Source organism: Archocentrus centrarchus, chromosome 1 (assembly GCF_007364275.1).
Source record: "Archocentrus centrarchus isolate MPI-CPG fArcCen1 chromosome 1, fArcCen1, whole genome shotgun sequence".
Lineage (NCBI taxonomy): Eukaryota > Metazoa > Chordata > Actinopteri > Cichliformes > Cichlidae > Archocentrus > Archocentrus centrarchus.
In genome coordinates this window covers 24,007,108-24,027,216 of record NC_044346.1, presented here as the reverse complement: position 1 = coordinate 24,027,216, position 20,109 = coordinate 24,007,108, and the positions used below count along the sequence as shown (strand labels likewise).

The 20,109-nt window shown below is 40.1% G+C and overlaps 2 protein-coding genes and 3 long non-coding RNA genes across 6 annotated transcripts; 3 read left to right on the top strand and 2 right to left on the bottom strand.

Moving 5' to 3' along the window:
* Positions 1 to 1,029: 1,029 nt before the first annotated feature.
* Positions 1,030 to 2,256, bottom strand: LOC115783791 (heme oxygenase-like). The gene is made up of 4 exons (XM_030734795.1): positions 2,127 to 2,256; positions 1,816 to 2,031; positions 1,455 to 1,727; positions 1,030 to 1,321 (listed from the first exon to the last, which is right to left on the bottom strand). The coding sequence occupies exons 1-4, from the start codon at positions 2,169 to 2,171 to the stop codon at positions 1,127 to 1,129; spliced, it is 729 nt and encodes a 242-aa protein (XP_030590655.1). The 5' UTR covers positions 2,172 to 2,256; the 3' UTR covers positions 1,030 to 1,126.
* A 2,084-nt stretch (positions 2,257 to 4,340) lies between these two features.
* Positions 4,341 to 7,453, top strand: LOC115789245 (uncharacterized). Its single transcript, XR_004020680.1, has 3 exons — positions 4,341 to 4,470; positions 6,952 to 6,991; positions 7,346 to 7,453. It is a non-coding gene; the product is annotated as an uncharacterized LOC115789245 (long non-coding RNA).
* Positions 7,454 to 7,809: 356 nt separating this feature from the next.
* Positions 7,810 to 10,042, top strand: LOC115789019 (uncharacterized). Of its 2 annotated transcripts, XR_004020668.1 has the most exons (5): positions 7,810 to 7,824; positions 8,024 to 8,085; positions 8,166 to 8,301; positions 9,263 to 9,385; positions 9,847 to 10,042. It is a non-coding gene; the product is annotated as an uncharacterized LOC115789019 (long non-coding RNA). The 2 variants fall into 2 exon arrangements; XR_004020665.1 differs by lacking the exon at positions 7,810 to 7,824 and having other exon boundaries at positions 7,941 to 8,085; positions 9,847 to 10,040.
* A 3,043-nt stretch (positions 10,043 to 13,085) lies between these two features.
* On the bottom strand, positions 13,086 to 14,699 carry LOC115778941 (uncharacterized). The gene is made up of 2 exons (XR_004019880.1): positions 14,600 to 14,699; positions 13,086 to 14,156 (listed from the first exon to the last, which is right to left on the bottom strand). It is a non-coding gene; the product is annotated as an uncharacterized LOC115778941 (long non-coding RNA).
* A 39-nt stretch (positions 14,700 to 14,738) lies between these two features.
* LOC115778917 (uncharacterized) lies at positions 14,739 to 19,316 on the top strand. Its single transcript, XM_030727297.1, has 4 exons — positions 14,739 to 14,938; positions 15,047 to 15,106; positions 15,201 to 15,532; positions 15,665 to 19,316. Exons 1-4 carry the CDS (start codon positions 14,797 to 14,799, stop codon positions 17,135 to 17,137), a joined length of 2,007 nt encoding a protein of 668 aa, XP_030583157.1. The 5' UTR covers positions 14,739 to 14,796; the 3' UTR covers positions 17,138 to 19,316.
* Positions 19,317 to 20,109: the final 793 nt, after the last annotated feature.

The window sequence follows — 20,109 nt, the reverse complement described above, 5'->3', positions numbered from 1 at the left end:
CACTGAGAATAGAATGTGTGCAACTATAACACTGAGTGCTCAAGCTGTAAAGACTGACACTTCAACCTTGAAGTGAATGGGCAGTCCACACTTTTACTACTGTGTCATTGTCACAGCTCATAATTAAACTTGAACCACCCCTCGTTTCTTTTTATTTTAGGAAAATGGGAAACATGAAAACATAGGTACAAATACACTATATAAAACAAAAAGAGTTTGTACAATTCTAACGAGATTCATTGAAAATAAATATTTTTTTTTTTTTTTGGCCTGCCATTTCTTCTCTTGTCCAGTTTGTGTTTGCTGGTTTAACAAACAAAACCCAAAAAATTGGGGAGTGGCTCAAGACTTTTGCACAGTACTGTGTATGTCTTTTACTCAAGATGTTTGTTTCATTATTATCAGGCCAAATTACTTCTGTTTTAAATAACACTTTAGATATATCACTTTGCGGTGAGGGACATGGAAATATGATTTTCTTTTTTTTTTTTTTTTTAGCTTGTAACATTTGTTAAGCAGATGTTCGTCTGATGGAGGCAAAAACACTTACGCGTGCTGTAGGTGCTTTGCCAGCAAGTGAGTTTATTTAGTGTTTAAATCATAAAAAAATGGACTTGCTCCCTGCATCCAAACTCTTCTATGACTAAGAGCCAAATGAACAGCAGGCATGTCGTCGGGTGCCAGAACATTAGTGGACATGTCCACCAGCTGGACCCTCAACATCAGCAGAGTTATGCTAATTACTAAAATGAACTACATGATCACTGTACTAAGGGAGAAATATTTCACACGAGAGAGTATTTTCTTTCAACAGAAGATTTTATTTAAAAAGTTCATATATATATATATTCACAGTATTTAAAGCACACATATTGCACATTATAAATCACACTGCATATCAGTGTAACAACTCTAAAATCTATTACACTTATTGCATGTATGTGTGAGTGTTCCTATGGATAAATTACACAAATGTTACACAGTACTTTGTGACCTGTACATGTTTGAAATCTTACAGAGTTATGATCAGGTGGGATTTTTTTTTTTTTGCTAGGCTTACAGTATCACAATAAAGACTTAAAACCTATTCAACAAGAATTTTACACAGTATTTCTTGAGTATCTTTCTATAAAGCATAGATTCCCACACTGACAGTAGCCAGAGCCACAAACAGTCCCAGGACCATCCTAAGCAGCGAGGAAGTGTAGACACTGGTTCCTGGGACATGGAGTGTGTTAGCCTTTACTGGCTTGGACTGTGTCAAAGAGCTCTGCAGCTTGTTGTCACTGACATTCAGCATCTTCTGTAGATCTTCAAAGACCTGTAAAACAAACAGCAGAGCACCTATCAGCTGATGTAGCAAAATATCACAGTTCAAAAATAAAGTTCAGCTGCCCTCCAAGGGGCATTTCTGTTTTATGGTCTGTCATTCCAAGGTCATCACACCTCCTTACCTGTATGTTGAACTCAAAGGCCCTGACAGCCTCCTCCAGCACGCCGTTCCTCTCTTCCTCTGTCAGCTCCACGCTGTTCATTCGGCTGCGATAGAGCTGTTTGAACAAGTTGGGGCTGGACACACCGGGGAAGGCAAAGAAGGACAAACCATCACCATTTTTCAGACCCATGGACTTCTGGGCAATGCGACCAAGAACCTGTCCTCCAGACAGGTCACCCAGGTACCGAGTGTAAGCGTGGGCAAGCAGGAATTCAGGGTTTTCTTTGCCAATCTAAAAATGGTAAAACAGTTTTGAAGAGCTGTCAATAGACAGAGAAATGAACATGTATGTAAAATAGGTATGATTAAATGAAATGTACCTGTCTGAGTCTGTGGCAGTATCTTTTAGTGGCTGCAGGAACAACAATCTTCTCTCTCCAGTCCTGACCATAGAAGTATTCCAGGTCTTTCTCGATGGACCTCAGCCTGGCAAGTTCAGCAGGAAAGTAAATAGGTGCAACGTTAGGGTGGTTGGAGTTTCTGTCCAGGGCTTCCTCCAAAGCCTGGTAGATCTCATACAGCGAGCACAGGAGGAGCTGAAGAGGAAGAGACACAGAACCATGAAACCCTGGTATTCCCCCCCAAAAAAGTAAGACTATTTGAACAATTGTGCTGTACTTTTTAGTATTACCTTATATTGTGGAAGTGTGACCTTTCCCCTTTGGAAGCTCAGCATCAGTTCTGTATTTTCTGCTCTAACGTGACTCTCCTTAGTCACTTTTTTATTGTTCAGACAAATCCCTGAGAAAGAATTAATCACAATCAGAACAGAAAACCCAACATTTAATGTATTAAGAGTAAGGAGTAAAGGCTGTGACACAAGACTAAGCGCAGTAGTCATTAAATAAACATGTAGGTAAAATATGTGCATCCAAACTACAGTTTCATTATGCAAACAGATTGTGCTTGAAGATCTTTATGTAGATCATAAACTTCCCAAACACATGCTGCTACTGCAGACATGTCTTTTGGATGCTGCAGAACTGATGCAAAAATGAAGACTAAGGCAATCCTTAGATGTTACTGAAAAATGTGCATGAGCTACAAGAGAAGATTTAAATTTATGATAAAAATCACAGCAGCTCAGTCTAACCTGTCAGTCATCTGCTGCGCTGCCGCTGTCTGAGTCTTCTTCTCGGTTTCCATTGTGGTCCTGAAAAGAAGTGAAGCTGTCAGAAACATACTTTAAGAGAGCAAAAAAAAAAAAAAATCCTGTTTCAGTTTGGTAGCAACACTGTGGATTCAAATTCAAGGTATGATATTGTGTTTGACTCACCAGTAAGAATGAAGTTTGATGTGTGTCCCTAGTTTCTCTCTGGATATCCAGCGCAGTTGTGTGCTCTGGGTGCCTTCACTCTTCTCTTTTATATGATTCACTTCTGTCTCCTCCCACCGCCAACTCCATTGAAACAAGGGACCTCAGCTAAACATGACAGGGCAACTTCAGCGACAATGGTAGGAGGAGGCTAAGTTAACATGATGCAGCAACTTTGAGAACAGCATGGAAAAGTGCTTAGGCAGGGACTGCTGGAGGGAGGTCCTGGAAAACCAGGAGGAGGGCCGAGCGCTAAACATGATGCTGCAACTTCAGATTCCAAAGTAGAACCAGATGGGGAGGGGCTGACGCTAAGCATGACAGTGTGAGTTTGTGAAGCTGTGAGGGAGGAAGTGTGGAAACAGTGACTAATGCAGAAAAACAATCACATGATTGAAAGTTGTACATTTAATCAGAAACAACAGCAACTTCTGTCACATTGCACAAGTCTGCCAATATTCAGTGACAAAGTCGAGCAGTATTATTGAGAAATAAGAGCAGATGCTGCTGATTTTGTACATGAAAAAAATAAAATAAATAAAAATGATTATGGGATATAAATTATTGGGATGCCATCTTCACATAAAAAAAAAACAATAAGCCAATGAGTTATTTGTAACTACTGTAAAATGAAAGAAAGCTTTGAATGTGTGACTGTGACATGCAGCTAAAAGTATGTGGACACGTGAACATTATGTGCAGATGTGATCAGTTATTCTGATGCAAGAGGCATTAATATGTTGTTGTAAACAGCCTCTAGAAGTGATTGTAATCTCCAAAAAGTAATCTGTTATGCACTAAAAGAGTATCACAGTATTTTATGTATGTCTGTGGCTGCTTTTATCTATATCAAACACACATAACTTTTCCCCAGTTCATAGTACTGGTATGTTTTTATGACATTGATCAAATTAAAAAAAAAATAATTAAAAAATGAAACCTAGGGTGCAGTGGCATCCTATTGTATCCCCCTAGAACAATACCTAGAAATCTTAAAGGCAATCAACAATGTGGCTCCTAAGTCTTCATTTTCGTTTTCCAAATAAGCTGCTGGATGGAGTTAAGGTCAGAGGTCTTCATGATGAACGAAAAAGGAGAATTCCTCAAACTGCTGGAACAAAACTGGAATCACACCATCATCCAGTATAGTTCAGTTCAACTTTATTTATGTAGAGCCACATCATGAGTCATTTCAGGGTTTCACAGGGCTGAACAAGCTCCCAGCCTCAACGTGGTGGTGGTGGTGGGGTGCTTCAAATGAATAGACTTATTACTATTATTATTATTATTAATAATATATTCCCCCTTAACTGAAGTGAAGGCATGTAAGACAGGGCTTTCTACATAGTTTTGGCTAAAAACGGTACCTACTCGTTATATGTAGACCTGCTTAAAAATGACATCTTAAAAATACGCGACTATTTGAAATCACTTAACACAACGATTTGAAAAACATGCCACCAAACTGCAGGCTGACGTGCATCTGCTCAGCCATCTGCAGTCTGGCATAATAACCGGTCATCTATAAAATCATAAAGTCTCACTCGAGCTTAACGTGATTCAGCACAGCAGCGAGGCAGAGAGGGGAGGAGGCTAAACGTGAGTCAGCAGCCTCGGCTCCACACGGCAGAGCAGAACTCCGTGACCGACAACAAAGGCCGTGAGTTTAAACCCAGGGTGTATGCGACAGAGCTGGCCAGAGTTTGGGGAGTTTCGTATGAGTTGTTTTGCTTCGTGATACGTGACAAATATCGGACGTTTTCTTAAATGAACGATAGCTTTTGGCCAACTGTTTACTGCCACAGTAGCGTGGAAGCCAACGAAAGGAAGACAGACGTCAATCGATGTGTTTGAGTTTGTCCTCAACCCACACAGCTTTATCAGTTTTTATTTGTTTTAGATTCAAAAAAAACAAAACAAAAACAAAACCCTTGTTTTGGGCGTAATAGAAAGCCCATTGCTTAAGTGCTATTATTAGTAACAGTCCCCTTGCTCAGCTGGTGGACTTAAACGAAAGTTGCCTCATCAGCTAGCAAATATGACCACCGTCTAGCTACATTAGCATTAGCTGACTCCCGCTTGAGTTCTCTTGGCGTAGTCAGCAGTCTGCTCAAGTGAGTTATTCATTTACTCGCCCAGGTGAGAGTGATTTATCTTAAGCAATAAGCCTAGCTAATCTCATAAAGCTTAGAGAGGCAACCTGCCCCTTGCTGAAACCTTTTATTACCTGTAGCCAGCCTTCATTTTTTGGGTCTGACATAAAACTTATTCCACCTTTAAAACGGTCTAGACATCGCATTGAAATCATCTCCATTTTTAAAGCGGAAAGTACATAATTTTGATGCTTTAATTATAACTCTTTTTACACAGTTTTGCTATAACTAAATGTTTTTGATCTTTGCTAGTAGCAGGTTTCTTTGTGACTGATGGACTGATTACTTAAGAAGTAGAAAAATTACAACTTACATCTGACCAGCTGTTCAGTTTATACGGACAAAGAAAAAAATTCTTGCAGCAACCACAGAGTATATAAAGTGGTTATTCAGTAAGCCGATTGTGATTGTTTTCTGTAAACTGCCATATCATAATCCACTACAAAGCTCAACTTTAGCTCATATTACTTGTAATATCATGCAACTTAATTGTACTCAAAGTTCCTGCTGCCTGAATCGTTGACCTCTAATTTCTGGTGGGGTAGATGGATGGTGTGAAGCAGAAATTGTGTGTGGATTCCAGCCACAGAGAAAACAACGGGTCATACAAAGACTTTTTGATGGATGTGGAGGACCTGGAGGAAGCAGTAGGATCAGATGCTGAGGAGCTTAGCACCAAGAGGCTTCACAGGTGCACTACTCGGGGATTAGATGGGTTTTTCAAATTCTTTTTCTACAGTGGAGTTGCAGTTGCCGATCCTAAGCCTTGAAGGGGCGGGGCCGTGGGGGGGTGGGTGGGTGGGTGGGTGGGGGCATTCCATGTAAAAATTCGGTGCCAAATCAAACGTGGATTATCAATAAGGTTTCCATACTGGATGGGGTTAACAACAACCACCTGCTGTTGGCCAGCAGGGTGCTGTGGAAACTGTGCTACTGTTGGCCGAAAAGGAAGAGGGGAGGGGAGTGGAGCGTTCAGAGGCACAGAGAGAACCAAAGCAGGAGTGGTGGAGGGTGAGAATAGGTACTTAAATGTAGGTGACTATGAAAATAGTGCAAAGTTAAGAGAGGCAAGGATGAGATGGTTTGGACATGTACAGAGGTTTTTGAGGGACAGCAGATTATCTTGGACATAGGATGTTGACCGTAGAGGTTGCCAGGCAGGCGGTAAAGAAGCGGACCACAGAGAAGATCCCTTCTATAAAAAAATCAACTTGTATCCTGAAAGGCGACTGGACTTCTTTAAGTTTATTGAAGGGTGTTTCACCTCTCAATCTGAACGGCTTCTTCAGTTCCAAAACCAAATGGTGAGACTTCCCAGGTATTTACACTTGCAATGGGGGTTGTCCCCTGGAGGAGTTCAATTGACGCTCTGTTTTTCATGTGCATAATTCCACATGCACGAGGTGTGAAAAAAGCATCCCAATCAGTGGTTTGGTGTGGTTTTAGCGTGACTATTGACCACACTCTATCAAGTGACCTATAGAGGGTCACCTGAAGAAAGTAAGGTGTGAGTTTTCAAGTCCAATCCCTTTTTTCAACGCTCCAGAGACCTACCATGACCTGGATGACTGAGAACCTATACAGACATTGTTAACATCAGTTTAATAATTCAGTGTGCTCTCTTGCTTTCTGATAATCTTGAAAAGTAAGATGACATTTGCATCTATATTTGCATCAGTTCAGTGTTGGCTAAATGTTAAAAGATAACATGATGAAGACTTTTAAAACAGTTGTTTATTTTAAAATGATAATTCTTAATTGCCCCCCCTGGTATAGAAGGGAGAATGAATAGGGGTAAAAAAAATAAAAACAAATATAGAAAAACACTGGCTAGTGACCAAAATAATCTTAGTCATTTTACTCATTGGTATCGTTCCAGTCAGTGCCACTCAAAACCTTTGAACCATTGTTTGTTTTTGTTTTATAGTGTGACTTGTCTGAGATTTCTTAAGAAACTAAATCTCATGCAAATGATGTTAAATTCCCAGGAACAAAATGACTCCCTGAAGAAGAACATTCAGCATACTGGTAAGGACTAAGCTTTCAAAGTTTATGATTAGCAGTTGTGTAGATTGGATAATATTTAGTAATATTTTTGTTTATGATGCAGCTGTATTTGACACCTACAGCCATCCATGTGTCTGCAGTGTCTAAGGTTGCAGAATCAGGATGGTATATTTGATGAATATTATAATTTATTAGGTATGCATACATAGCTCATTATGGGAGGGTTTACAATGCAAAAAAATTCTCCGTATTACAGTATTTATACTGTTTGAACAGTATAAAAATAGGCAAGGCGTAACGTGTGAGTTACATGTTAATACATTTGTTTTAGGATTCTTCTGTCTTGTGTTACGTGTCTGTCTACCCTGATCGCAGGTAGCAGTGGAACAGATGATGAGCTTTGTGGAGCAGACTCTTCTGGTTTCCTCCATGCACATCCAGTCTGTGTGTCACAGGACAGTTGGACAGTGAGGGGAGAAGAGGGTGAGAACAGATGGCACCCAATATTTCTTTTTACCCTGTAAGGTCACATTTTTGAGTATTGGGTAAAACAACTACCATTAAATCTCTCATTATTAGTGACATCGATAACGCCCGCTGTCAGCTCTTCAATTCTTTGATCAAAACTATATATATATATATATATATATATATATATATATATATATATATATATATAGTATATATAATCTTCATATCTCGCATTCTCTCTCTCTCATACTATTTTTTTATTTCTTTCTTATTTTCCTCCTTTTCCTTTTAACCCTTGTGGCTTCTTCTCTCTCTCTCTTTCTCGCTATGCCTGACACTTGTTGCATCCCTGTTTCCCCACAGCAGAGGGCAGCATTAATCAGGTAATGTTTCTGTAACTTCTGATAAATAGTCAAGTACTGTGTATCTCTCAATTTCACTTCTAATTATTGCATTCTAAATTCTGCTTTTTCTTTCAGAGAATTCCAGGTCCTATGTTTGAGTACTTGGTATATCTTAATGACCTGCATAATGTGGCTGATTGTGCCATTAACAGACCTGCCAACCCTTCTGTCTCTCCAGTGTCTGTTAGGCCTCATCACTCTACGCCTATTCCTAGTTCACTGACACCCATTTCTGCTTCTGTGAGTTCCAGTTAGCTCCATGATGACTAGCTTCATAACTGACACATAAAGTCCCATTGATTTTTATGTGGTGTCAACAGTTCAGTCACAGACCCTCTAATGTCAACATCCAAGAGTCCCTGCTGCTCTGACCAGAATCCCATCAGTGCTGCAGCTCACCTTCATCTCCTGGGAGAATCCTTATCCCTGATTGGACGCTATCTCCAGGAGACAGATGTGAGTAGATTCATTGTAGAAAAAAAATTGTATTAAAAAAAATTTATTTTTAAAAGAAAATTATTTTTTTTTTTTGGCATGTATTCTTCATCTCACTTGTGTAGATTCAGAAATGAGGGGGTTATAGTGGGCCTTGCAGCTGTCCAAAAACCATAATTACTTTAAACGTTTGTTTCTGTGTTTGTCCCGAAGTAAACAGAAAAGATTTTAATCATAAACAAACACTGAAAGGGCTTGGATAGTTGGAGTGTGTCCCAAGATAGCTAGAAGCAGTTAAAATACTATATAAAATTGCTGGATACTTTTTACAATATAGGCGTCCTGTTTAGGGATCATATGTTAAAGCTTATAGAACTATAAAATATTTTGCAGGGGTGTGGTGTGGGGGTGTCAAGGAATAAAGTTACATCTAAGAATCAACTTCAATTTCTTACTGATGCTCATCAGGGGAACACAAAGACTTTAGATGCTACTGAAATTTTAGACCTGGGGTGTCCAAACTTGCGGAGCGCTTCCGGCCCCACCCACTTCAGGTCCGCGAATTGATGTCAAAAATAACATACAATTTGGCCCTTTAAGTTACTTTTTTGACATTTCGCCTTCCCCTCCAATTAAGAGGGTTAAGCGATATGTCAAAAAGTAACTTAAAGGGCCAAATTGTATGTTTTTGACATCAGTAATATCACCACTGTACTGTACTGTAGTTAGCATTAATCCAGCTAAAATATCACCAGAAAGGCTGGTAGATTCTACAGGAACCAAAATAAGAAATGTACCAAACTAAAAAATATCAAAATAAATTTCACTGGTTAGGGCTTCCAAAATATAGCTGCTGCTGTTTTTAAATTTGACAACAAACATACGCAGCAACAGGAGGGTGTGTTTCATTTAACAATTGGAAACCGTGTAACCTACTCATTGCATTAAAAGGTCATATGGGCCTCTCTGTGCATCTCTGCAGAAAATGGTGTGTATGTCAAGTAGTTTCTCTCTACTCTTGGACTCTCTGCTGTGTGCTATGGCTCCACTTACTGGCCTCACCGTGCACGTACCAGAGCTGAGGAGCTGCACGCAGCACACAATGGTGAGCAGTGCTGCCACTGAGTGGTGCATACACATCATAAGACGCTCTACTCATATCATCATACGCTCCCTGAAAATAATGCTGAAAGAAATAAATCCTAAATGTTTTCAAACAACTCATGCTGCAGTGGAAACGACAAACACGTTCAGCAAACTAACTGAAACTAAACTGAATTGAAAACACAAAATGTAAGTCTGGGTGATTGAGTAATTTTATTCACCCACATGCGCCTAAATGCATTTTGAAGTATTTTATCACAGACAGCACTGTTGCTTCCTTTTTCCTTTGTAAATTGTGGGGAAATTTTGCTTGTTTGCTTCACCTATTTAGCACCACATGCAAATGTGATTATGGTTGGCCGATCAGCTTCTCCATCATGCTTCTTTTTGCTGCCCCCTTCCCATCAGGCCACTATATCAAACCCTAACATTTATTTATTTAATTAATTTTTTTCTTTTAAGGCCTCCACCTTGGAAAACATTGCTTATGTGATGCCAGGCCTGTGAGTGAAAGGAGACCCCTATTGGCTCTACACAGCAATAATAAACTGAAAGACACTTTGTTAGTTGATGCTTAAAAAATAAATCAGGGTCATTTTGTTTTGAGAATATGTTTGTTTGCACTTTGAATGGTATCTTTTTTTCTAAAACACAATTATTTTTTACATATGTATGTTTAAAATGCAAGTTAAATGCCTTGCATTACGAATTTGATTAAATGTTTTTGAACACTCTTATCTGTTCAACTTTTTTTTTTTTTTTTTTTTTGAATGATTTTGATTTGTGATACAGATGCCTTGTGTCACCGGCAAACATTAGAAGTAGCAAATCTTAATTTCTGCATGGATCTGTGATTCTCAGTATGTGGGTCATGGAGCCACTGCAGGTGGGACAGTCTGTTACTAATTAAACAAAATATGCACCAATGTGTTGCTGAAATTGAAACTGAGTATCAGAATGGGGAAGAAAGGTGATTTTAAGTGACTTTGTATGTGGCATGGTTATCAGTGGCAGATGGGCTGATCTGAGTATTTCAGAAACTGCTGATCTACTGGGATTTTCCCACACAGCCATCTCTAAGGTTTACAGAAAATGGAATGAAGAAGAAAAAATATCCAGCGAGTGGCAGTTCTTTGGGTGAAAACCCCTTTTTTTATTGCCAAAGATCAGAGGAGAATGACCAGACTGCTTTGAGCTAATAGGAAGGCAACAGTAACAAATAACCACTCATTGCAAGCAAGGTATGGAGAAGCAGATGGGCTACAGCAGCAGACCACACTGGGTGCCACTCATGCCAGCTAAGAACAGGAAACTGAGACTACAGGTCACATGGGCTCACCAAAATTGGACAGTAGAATATTGGAAAAATGGCTGTTGTGACGAGTCTTGATTTCAGTTGTGACATTCGGATGGTCCTGCCTTATATCAACCATTTCAGTTGGTGGTGTGGTGGACATTATTTTCTTGGCACACTTTGGGCCCTTTAGTATTGATTGAGCACCATTTAAGCGCCACAGCCTGTGTGAATATTCTTCCTGACCATGTCCATCCCTATAACCACTGTGTACCCATCATTTGATGGCTGCTTCCAGCAGCATTAATGTGCCATATCACAAAGCTCAAATCCTCTCAAACCGATTCCTTGAATGTGATAATGCATTCACTGTATTCAAATGGCCTCCACAGTCACCTGAAGTCTAATAGAGCACCTTTAGGATGTGATGGAATGGGAGTTTGACATCATAGATGTTCAGCCGACAAATCTGCGGCGTCTGTGCGATGCTGTCATGTCAATATGAATCAAAATCTCAGAGGAATGTTTCCTGCTCCATGCTGAATCCATACCACGAAGAATTAAAGCATTTCTGAAGATTAAAGGGCATGCATCGCACTATTAGTTTTAGTAAATTTTTGATAACTGGTTAGCATTTAAGTCCTTAATGACAAAATGTTACTGACATTAATGATGAGGTCGGTTGCCTTGATTTTGAAATAAACACAACTGTAACTTAAAAGGGAAGATTTAAAGTTTATGCTTCAGTTTTCATACAGTACATAGAAATAAAATAACTTTTATTTTGTCATTTTCCATTATGTAACATTAGTAACAGGCAGAGTAAAGTTTGTCTTGTATTTGTCATTACAATGTAAACTTGTAATGTTTGTCTGTGACGTGCCTTCATTTCTGACTGGCGATGACAGCAATATATTTACAGACCTGGTTTACCAGCTAATATCCTTAGTGACTTCAAAACCCTGAAAGACAGATGAGTTTTGACACATCATGGGCGTGGTTAATAAAGCTAACTTTGAATGATTCACAGTCGCCACAGGTTATATGTCCTCCACCCGACGCTGGAATTCTTAGCAACCTGCAGACTGAGAAACCTGTTGTGCCAAGAAAGAGGTTTGAGTGCAATCATGTATGGATGTGTTTAAATTTGGGAGTGGCTCAGGTGAGACTGCGCACCTCACCTGAACAGACAGCTTTTAGTCTACTGGGAACCAACATGTACTCAAGTTGTCTGCGTGAGAAATAAAATTCAGTGCCAACTTAACAAACTGAGAACTGAGAGAAGACAGCACATGAGCACAGCCTCTTGGACCTCAGACATTTGAGTAAGTATGCTTCTTCTTGTTAAATAAAGAATTTGTAAGAGAATTACAGAGAGTTAGATGTGACTAAACATTTAATGATAAATTCAGATCATATAAATCTTTTTTTTTTTTTTTTTTTCTTTTCCCATTTTTGGCCACAGCGGCTTTTTGTGACAGTGGAGAGAGACAGGAAATGGGGGAAAGATACAGGGGAAGACACGCGGGCAAATTGGTGACAGGCCGGGACGCGAACCCGCGCCGCAACACGGCATATGTATGTGGTCACCGGCTTCACCACTAAGCCACCCAGGCGCCCTGTATAAATCTTAGTTGTATCACTTCATCACTGCAAAGAATAGATTGGTGTTATTTAATGTGCCAAATTTGAGGAAATTGTTAGGTCAGCTCATATAGCAACCAGCAAGGCAAGTTTATTAACAGTTTCAGCAATAGATTCATGACATATTTTGCATTTCTTTACATAGGATAAATGTACTTATGAAATACAGCACTGTTTGCAATGCAACCTGAACTTGCATTGATGTTTGTTCTGTATCTGATGTGTTTTGTAACTTTTTTTGGCATATCGGTCCATATGTTTGAGTCCAGGCAGAATGTTGTTCGACAGGAACGGCAAGTGTGGCATCAAACACTGAAATAAAAGTGATCTGAGAAGCAAACAAGCATTTCCAGAGAAATAAGGGCTTAAAGTTAAAGTACAGTTACTATCAGTTTAGCTTTTGTTGACTCTTGCACAGCAGTTGAAATGTTAGAATGAAGTGCGATGTAGGTATTCTGTGTGCAGGAAGACTTGTGCATGGAAACAGGAGATAGATTTCAGCTTAAGTTTTCGTTGGTATTTTATCAGATCCTCTCAAAAGATTATTGTTTAAAATGATTAACTGATAACATCTACCTAGCCGAGCCTGTTCTGCTGAGCGACTTGGCTGTTTTCCAGTTTTATTTGCATGTGGATTTGTGTTTGAGTTTGTTGAGGAAAAACCTAATGTATCAAAACTTGTATCACAAAACAGCATTTATTTTTCATTGGTTGCTGTAGCTTCCTACCAAGTACCATGAGTGATATTTCTTTTCTCAATTTCTTTTTTTTTTTTTTGGACTGCTTCCGGTTTCCTTCTTTCACACAAGGGATGGGTGAACACTACAGAGAGCACTACGATGGGTCCTCGGCCTCAGACCTGAGGTTGCTCCTTTTGGGGAATATTGGATGTGGAAAAACCTCATCAGCAGACACTATCCTGGGCCAGCTGTCCCCCATTTCTCCCAGCGCTTCCAGGAGCTGCCAGCTGCGACAGGGCTTCACTGAAGGCAGGAATGTGACCCTGGTGGAGGCACCAAGATGTTACTGGAATGGTGACAAGATGGAGGACAGTGTCAGAAAGGAGACACAGCGAGCAATGACTCTGGTACCACCAGGCCCACATGCTGTTTTGCTCCTGGTGCCTGTTGGCCAATTCACAGAGGTTAGTCTTGGCTTGCCCCTCAGTGATGTCATCAGTTACTTAACTTTGTTGAAGTCACGTTCTGTAATATGTACTCAATATGAAAATGTCAATCACACAACTATGGAAAAAATCTGTACAATCGTACACAACTTGTAGATTTTTTTAAAACAGTTTCATATCAAACATTAAATTTAGATCAGATTTAGATTTTTCATTTTTTTAACTCTTTCCCTTTTTCCCACCCAGATGGAGGGACGTGTCCCTGCAGAATTGGTGGAATTGTTTGGACAAGAAGTGCTGGACCACACTATGGTCATGCTGACCTGCGGGGATTACTTGATGGGAAGAACAGTGGAGGTATGAGAGGTGTACACCTACTTTCTCTTTTAGCAAATCATTTTGCCTTTTATTGTTTGACTTGCCCCCTTATTTGAGTGTGTCAAAATCTATCAGGTTGGATTATGTGAACATACTGTCGGTATGACATAAGGGGCTATATTATAAGGTGGTTATGTTATTCTTGTACTATAACAACAGACAAGATGCAAATAATTGCAGGTCTGAATTCACACAAGCCACGTTGTTTTCCCACAGGAATACCTGCAAAAAGAACACCCAGGCCTGAGGCGGATAATTGAGTGTTGTGGAGGGCGATACCATGTCATCAATAATCGTCAGCGTCAGGACACGGAGCAGGTCCATGAGCTGCTGGAGAAGGTATGAAGTTGGAAAAAAAAAAAATTAGCGGATTAGATTAAATTTTGAACTCTCTTGAAAATTAGATGCTACGTCTCAAGGGGTTTATCCTGATGCAATAAATCTGCTAATATTAGTGTGCTCACACATTTTGTCATTTGGATCAGTCTTCCTCATTACTTAAATGCGCCATAGGTTAGAGCTTTTTGTTTTATTGGTTTCTTTTGATACGGTTGCTGAGCATGCATGCATGCTATTTTTTTACCAGCACCGCCCTGTTTGACTTTCATAAATTCACGCTCCGTTGCAGTCTGGACGGGTTTGGATATTAATGATTACCTTAATTATTTTGTAACTATGACTCACATAACAGTGTTAAAATTCCTACAGTAAGTTATTATTGTTTGTTTGTGTAACAGGTGGACAATATGGTGCAGAAAAACGGGGTATATTACCTGAAAACAGTCCAGGATAGGGAGCTGGAAAAGCGGGTGAAAGACAAAAGGGAAAACTTTATGGAGAGTTTCAGAGCTCAAAAGGAAGAGAAAAAAAGTACCCACGCATCAGCTTATACCCCAACACAGAAACACGTGGTAGAGGGGAGGAGTATGTCAGTGCCACATCAACAGAGACAAGGAGAAGGAGAGAAGAAATGGAGGATATGGTGGATGGCCTTCAGGTGAGCCAAGTGTCAAATAGGCTTCATTCAACTCCAACACTAGAGCAGCAGTCATCCTCAGAGCCCCGTGATAACAGACAGTTGAACAGGGCACCCAGTTTCAGACTGACTCAAGGTAAATACCAATAATTGGATGCCCCCTACCATTATTGTACCCTGATTTGTTCAGTTCTCACAGTGTAAAAATGATGAAAGTGAGCACAACTTATATTTTTCCCACTAGATGGAGCTGTACTCTCACAAATGTCAGAGGCTAAATCAACTCAAAAAGTGATCTCTACTTGTAAGTCACAGGACTTCACTCTCATATGATGTCACTATCAACAGTTCACTTCTCAATATGTTTCTGACTCTGATTTTTACCTGATGGCTTTCAGTTCACCACAGAATTAACAGCTTTGAAGAGAGATCACCTGAGGCTTCACCTACCACTCCACCTCATTCGCCTGTCTTCTCTTCCCCTCCCTCTTCACCATCTTTTGCTGCCTCTCCTTCCTTGTTCTCCTCATCCGCCTCAAACCCCTCATCCCCCACATTGTCCTCATCCTCTCCGGAGCTTCGTCTGGTGTTGATCGGGCGATCTGGATCAGGGAAGAGTGTGGCTGGCAATAATATACTAGGACAGGAGGCCTTTGAGACATGTCCAGACAGCCTCGCAGCAGTCACTCGCCAGTGTGAAAAAAAGAAAGCACTGGTTGAAGGAAGAAGGGTTAGTGTTTTTATGCCGCAACACGCTTATTCCAAAACCACACAAAATAAAAAGTTTCATGATCTGTTCTTGTTTGCGTCAGAAAACAATAGCCCTTTACATTTCTGCATGCATTTCCTCTCTCACCTGCAGGTGGCAGTGGTGGATACCCCAGACTGGTTCAATTCAGAATGTACTCCAGATGAGGTGCGAGCTCTGATGTCCTCCTGTGTGGCTCTGTCAACTCCAGGCCCTCACGTCTTCCTCCTATGTGTCCCCTTAGACCAGCCTGCAAAAACTGAGCTGCAGGCTCTTCGGGCCATGGAGGCTATTTTTGGGCCAGAAGCAGTTCAGAGACACACTTTGGTCCTCTTTACTCATGCTGATCAACTGAGGGCAAGTGGGAAAGCAGAAAATAACAATGTGGAGGCATACATCGCTGGTCAGCGGGGGGATTTGTTAAAGCTTGTGGAGAAATGCGGGGACAGGTTTCATGTGATGGAGACAGAAAGAGGTGGTAGGGAAAGGATAAATGTGGCCGAGCTGCTAGAGAAGGTGGAGCAGACAGTGAAGGAGGCTGGAGGACGGTATTACTCTTGTCCTGCTTTTCAGGAGGCAGAGAACAGAGTGAGGCAGAGACAGCAAGAGATAACAAGGGAAAAACATGGCAAAAAGCTAGAAAGGGTAGAGGATGTAGGCCCACTCAGCTCTGAAAGGCGAGTGCTTTATCCCTACATGCAATCTGTTTCAGAGGCAGAAGAGGAAGTGAGAGAGGATGAGATTGAGAAAACAAGGGATGAGGCAGAGATGAGTGTAAGCACTATGAATATTGAGAGCCTTCCACCAGTTACTCTTGGTACCGTATCCCCGTCCCTACTTAATTCTGTAATGGAGATGATGAGCACTAATGCGAAGAATTTATCCAAGCTGGTGGTGGATAGTTCTGTGTGGGAAAAAGTTGGCAGTGGTGCAGAAAGTGTCCAAAAGATGGTGGTTGACAGTTCTGTGTGGGAGAAGGTGGGAGCTACTGCAGGAAATCTCACCAAAGCAGTAGGAAATAAAGTTCCTAAGGTTGTGGTAGATGGTTCTGCATGGGTGGGATCTGGAGCAAAAGCAGCAACAGCGAGTCCAATGTGGGAAAAAGTGGGTTCAGGGGCCAAACTGGTGGCAGACAGTTCCATGCGTGTTGGAGCTGGAATTGGAGCTGGGGCAAAGAATTTGGCACAGAGTCCTGTGTGGGGAAAAGTAGGTTCTGGGGCCAAATCTGGAGCTAAAATTGTGGCAGACAGTTCAGTGAAACTTGGAGCTGGAATTGGTGCTGGTGCAAAGAAGGTGTCGCAGAGTCCAGTGTGGGGGAAAATTGGGACTGCAGCTAAACAGGTGCCCAAAGTAGTAATTGTGGGGGCACTGCTGGGTCTGGTGCTCGGTGTGTTTTTGGGAGGTGTGATTGGCGGAGCTGTTGGGGCAGCTGCTGGATCTGCAGTAACAGAGGTGGGCAGACAAAAACTTAGCAACAGAAGCACAGTAGAAAAGACGGGCAGCTCTGCAAGTAATACTGATAGAAAAGCAAAAGAGAGCATTGACGCGGTGATAAAACAGGGACAGAAAATTTTGAAAAGTGAATGAAGGACTGACAGATTTTTATATATAAAATGTATAACAAATGTAAAAATGCTTATTTCTTGAGTAGCAAACACTTTTTGACTTTTCATCTTTGAGGCATAAAATACGCTTGCAGATGAATTTGATTTGAGGTGACTATAGCTTCAGTTTATCCCTATTATTGCATGTTTTATTCAGACAGTTAATAAACTAGAAGGGCACTCAGTAGAGTGCATACCTTGCCCACACTAAATTTTCTATGTACTGATACTACACTACAATAGATACGACTCGATCATAAATAATTTTCATGATTTTGGATCATTAGATCTGGAATCCTCCTTCAACCATGAGCAAACTTTACTATATGACAGAACTTATGGTCATGTTAATATTGAAGCTGTTTTAGCAATATGCATAAATGAAAATACTTTCCCGTATGTTGATGAAATTAACTAAGTAAAATGTAAAAGTATTCAGGTTCTTGTCTTATATGGAGTTTGCAAAATATGTAATTATGCAAGGAAATAATAAAAATGAATATTTTTAATAAATAGCTAATCATTTAATACAATTTCTTATTTAATAAAAACTATATTAAAAGCTGAATGTTCAAGGTCATTCAGTAAATTACACACTGCTTTCATTGCCAGATTAAAATCTTTCATTACAAAGTCATTGTATGTGTGTTTTGAGTGCTTTAACACCACAGAGCATGAAAATTTCTTAACGAACATTTTGATTTAACAACAATGGACAATTTTTCACTGTTTAGAAGTGATAAGTAGACTTCTCCCTGTAGCATAGGGGTGGATACTGGCCTGGTGGAGGGGTTGAAAGAACAGGCAGCGATGCAGGACAGCAGAGGTACTGGCATGTCAGAGGGAGAGATGTGAAATTTTGTAGCTCAAATAGACTTTGAAGTTGTGCATAATTATGTGCTTGGTATATGATATGAGGAAAGCAAGCCATTTTACCTATGTAAGACTCAATGCAACATAAGTTGTATGCTTGAACTACAACCACCCCGATTCTTTAAAAAAAAAAAAAAAAAAAAGTTGGGCCATAGTGCAAAATTTACATTAAAAAAGAATGCAATGGTCTGAAAATCTCAAACTCCATATTTTATTCGCAATAGAATATAGAAAACAAATCAAATGTTTAAACTGTAATCTTGTCCCATTCTTGTTTAATATGGGATTCTAGCTGCTCAGCACTCCTGGGTCTTCTCTGTCATATTTTTTGTTTCATGATGTGCCAAATGTTTTTAATTGGTGAAAGCACCCAGAATCTTATACCATTAAACCATACTGTTGTAACAGATACAGTATGCATCTATTACAACTTGCTGAACTATGCAAGGCCTTCCCTGAAAAAAATGTCATCTGCATGGGAGCACATGTTGCTGTAAAATCTGAATATACCTTTCAGCATTCAGCCAGTTCCTCAGGCACTAATGAACCATCGGAGATGCAGGCTTTTGAACTGAGCTCTGATAACAAGCCGGATGGTCCACTCCCCTATTTAGTCTGAATGATGCAACATCCATGTTTTCCAAAAAGATTTTCGAATTTAGATTTATGTGACTGCATCTGTTTTCCACTTTGTGTGTTCACATATGGCTTCTTCTTTGCATGATTAACCTGCATTTGTGGATGACACAGTGAACGGCATTCACAGAGAGTGATTTCTGGAAGTGTTTCTGATCCCGTGCAGTGATTTCCATGACAGAATCATGTTTGTTTTTTATGTGGTGCTGCATGAGGGCCCAAAGCTCACAGTCCAATATACTGCACACCGAGATTCCTCCAGATTCTCTAAATCTTTTGAGGATACTCTGTACTGTAGATGATGAGATAATCAAACTCTTTGCAAGCTTATGTTGAGGAACATTATTCTGAAACTGTCCCATGATTTGTAAACAGTTTTTTTTGCAGATTGCCAATCTTTACTTCTGAGAAACTCTGCCTCTCTAAGATGCTCTTTTTATACCCCATCATGTTACTGACCTGTTGTAAGTTAACTCAGTTAGCTGAAAAATATTCCTCCAGCTGTTTCTTTTTAGTACCATTTACTTTTCCAGCCTTTTGTTATCCCGTCCCAACTTTTAAGATATGGCGCTGCCATCAAAATGAGCTAATATTTTTATTAAAATAGTACAATATCTGAGTTTAAACATTTGATATGTCTTCTATGTTCTATTGTGAATAAAATATGGGTTTATGATATTTGCAAATCATTTTGTTGTGTTTATATTTTAGACAGTGTCCCAAAAGGTTTTTGGAATTGCATTTATAGTTTTCTAGGCTTCACTCCATTTATTGGATTTGTGTTCGTATGTTGGAGTAGCTCTGGTGGCAAGAGGGGTGCAACCGAGGGTGGGAGAAGGAGGTGGGGGTGGAGGCAATAGCATTATCTCTAAGTCCCAGGCTGGCTAGCATTACCCTGTGTGGCCTCCTGTATCAGAAGTAGAGAAGGTTAACACCCCAGCAGTTTAACATTATGAAGTTTAATGTCCTGAACTGTACTGTGCAGCTAGAAAATCATTTTGATTAAATTAAAAAAGAAAAAAAAAATCAAAATTACACTGCGACAGTTTGATTTTTCATCTGAACAAGCTTAAAAGATGAAATGGGTCAATGTTTAACCTGTTACCAGCTCAAAAAAAACAAGTGTGTTATCGAGAAAACTTAAAGAAAATTTACATTTGTACAACTGCAAGATGACACACTAATTTTAATTTGTACCAGTCTGTAATCCTTGCTGAGGTTTCAGAGTGAAGCAGGGAGGAGACAGACCAGCTTAGCACAGCAGAGTGGGCAGATGCAGTCACAGCAGTGTTGTGAAAGCAGTTCTTCCTGTTGAATGATCCTGAAACCAAGTGTACAGGCGTTCCCAGGGCATCCTGATGGCTGTTTTCTCTTTCTCCCCCCTTGTCTTCCCTTCTTCAATGCAGCGGTTGCTACCCCACACATTCAAACACCCATCAAACATGG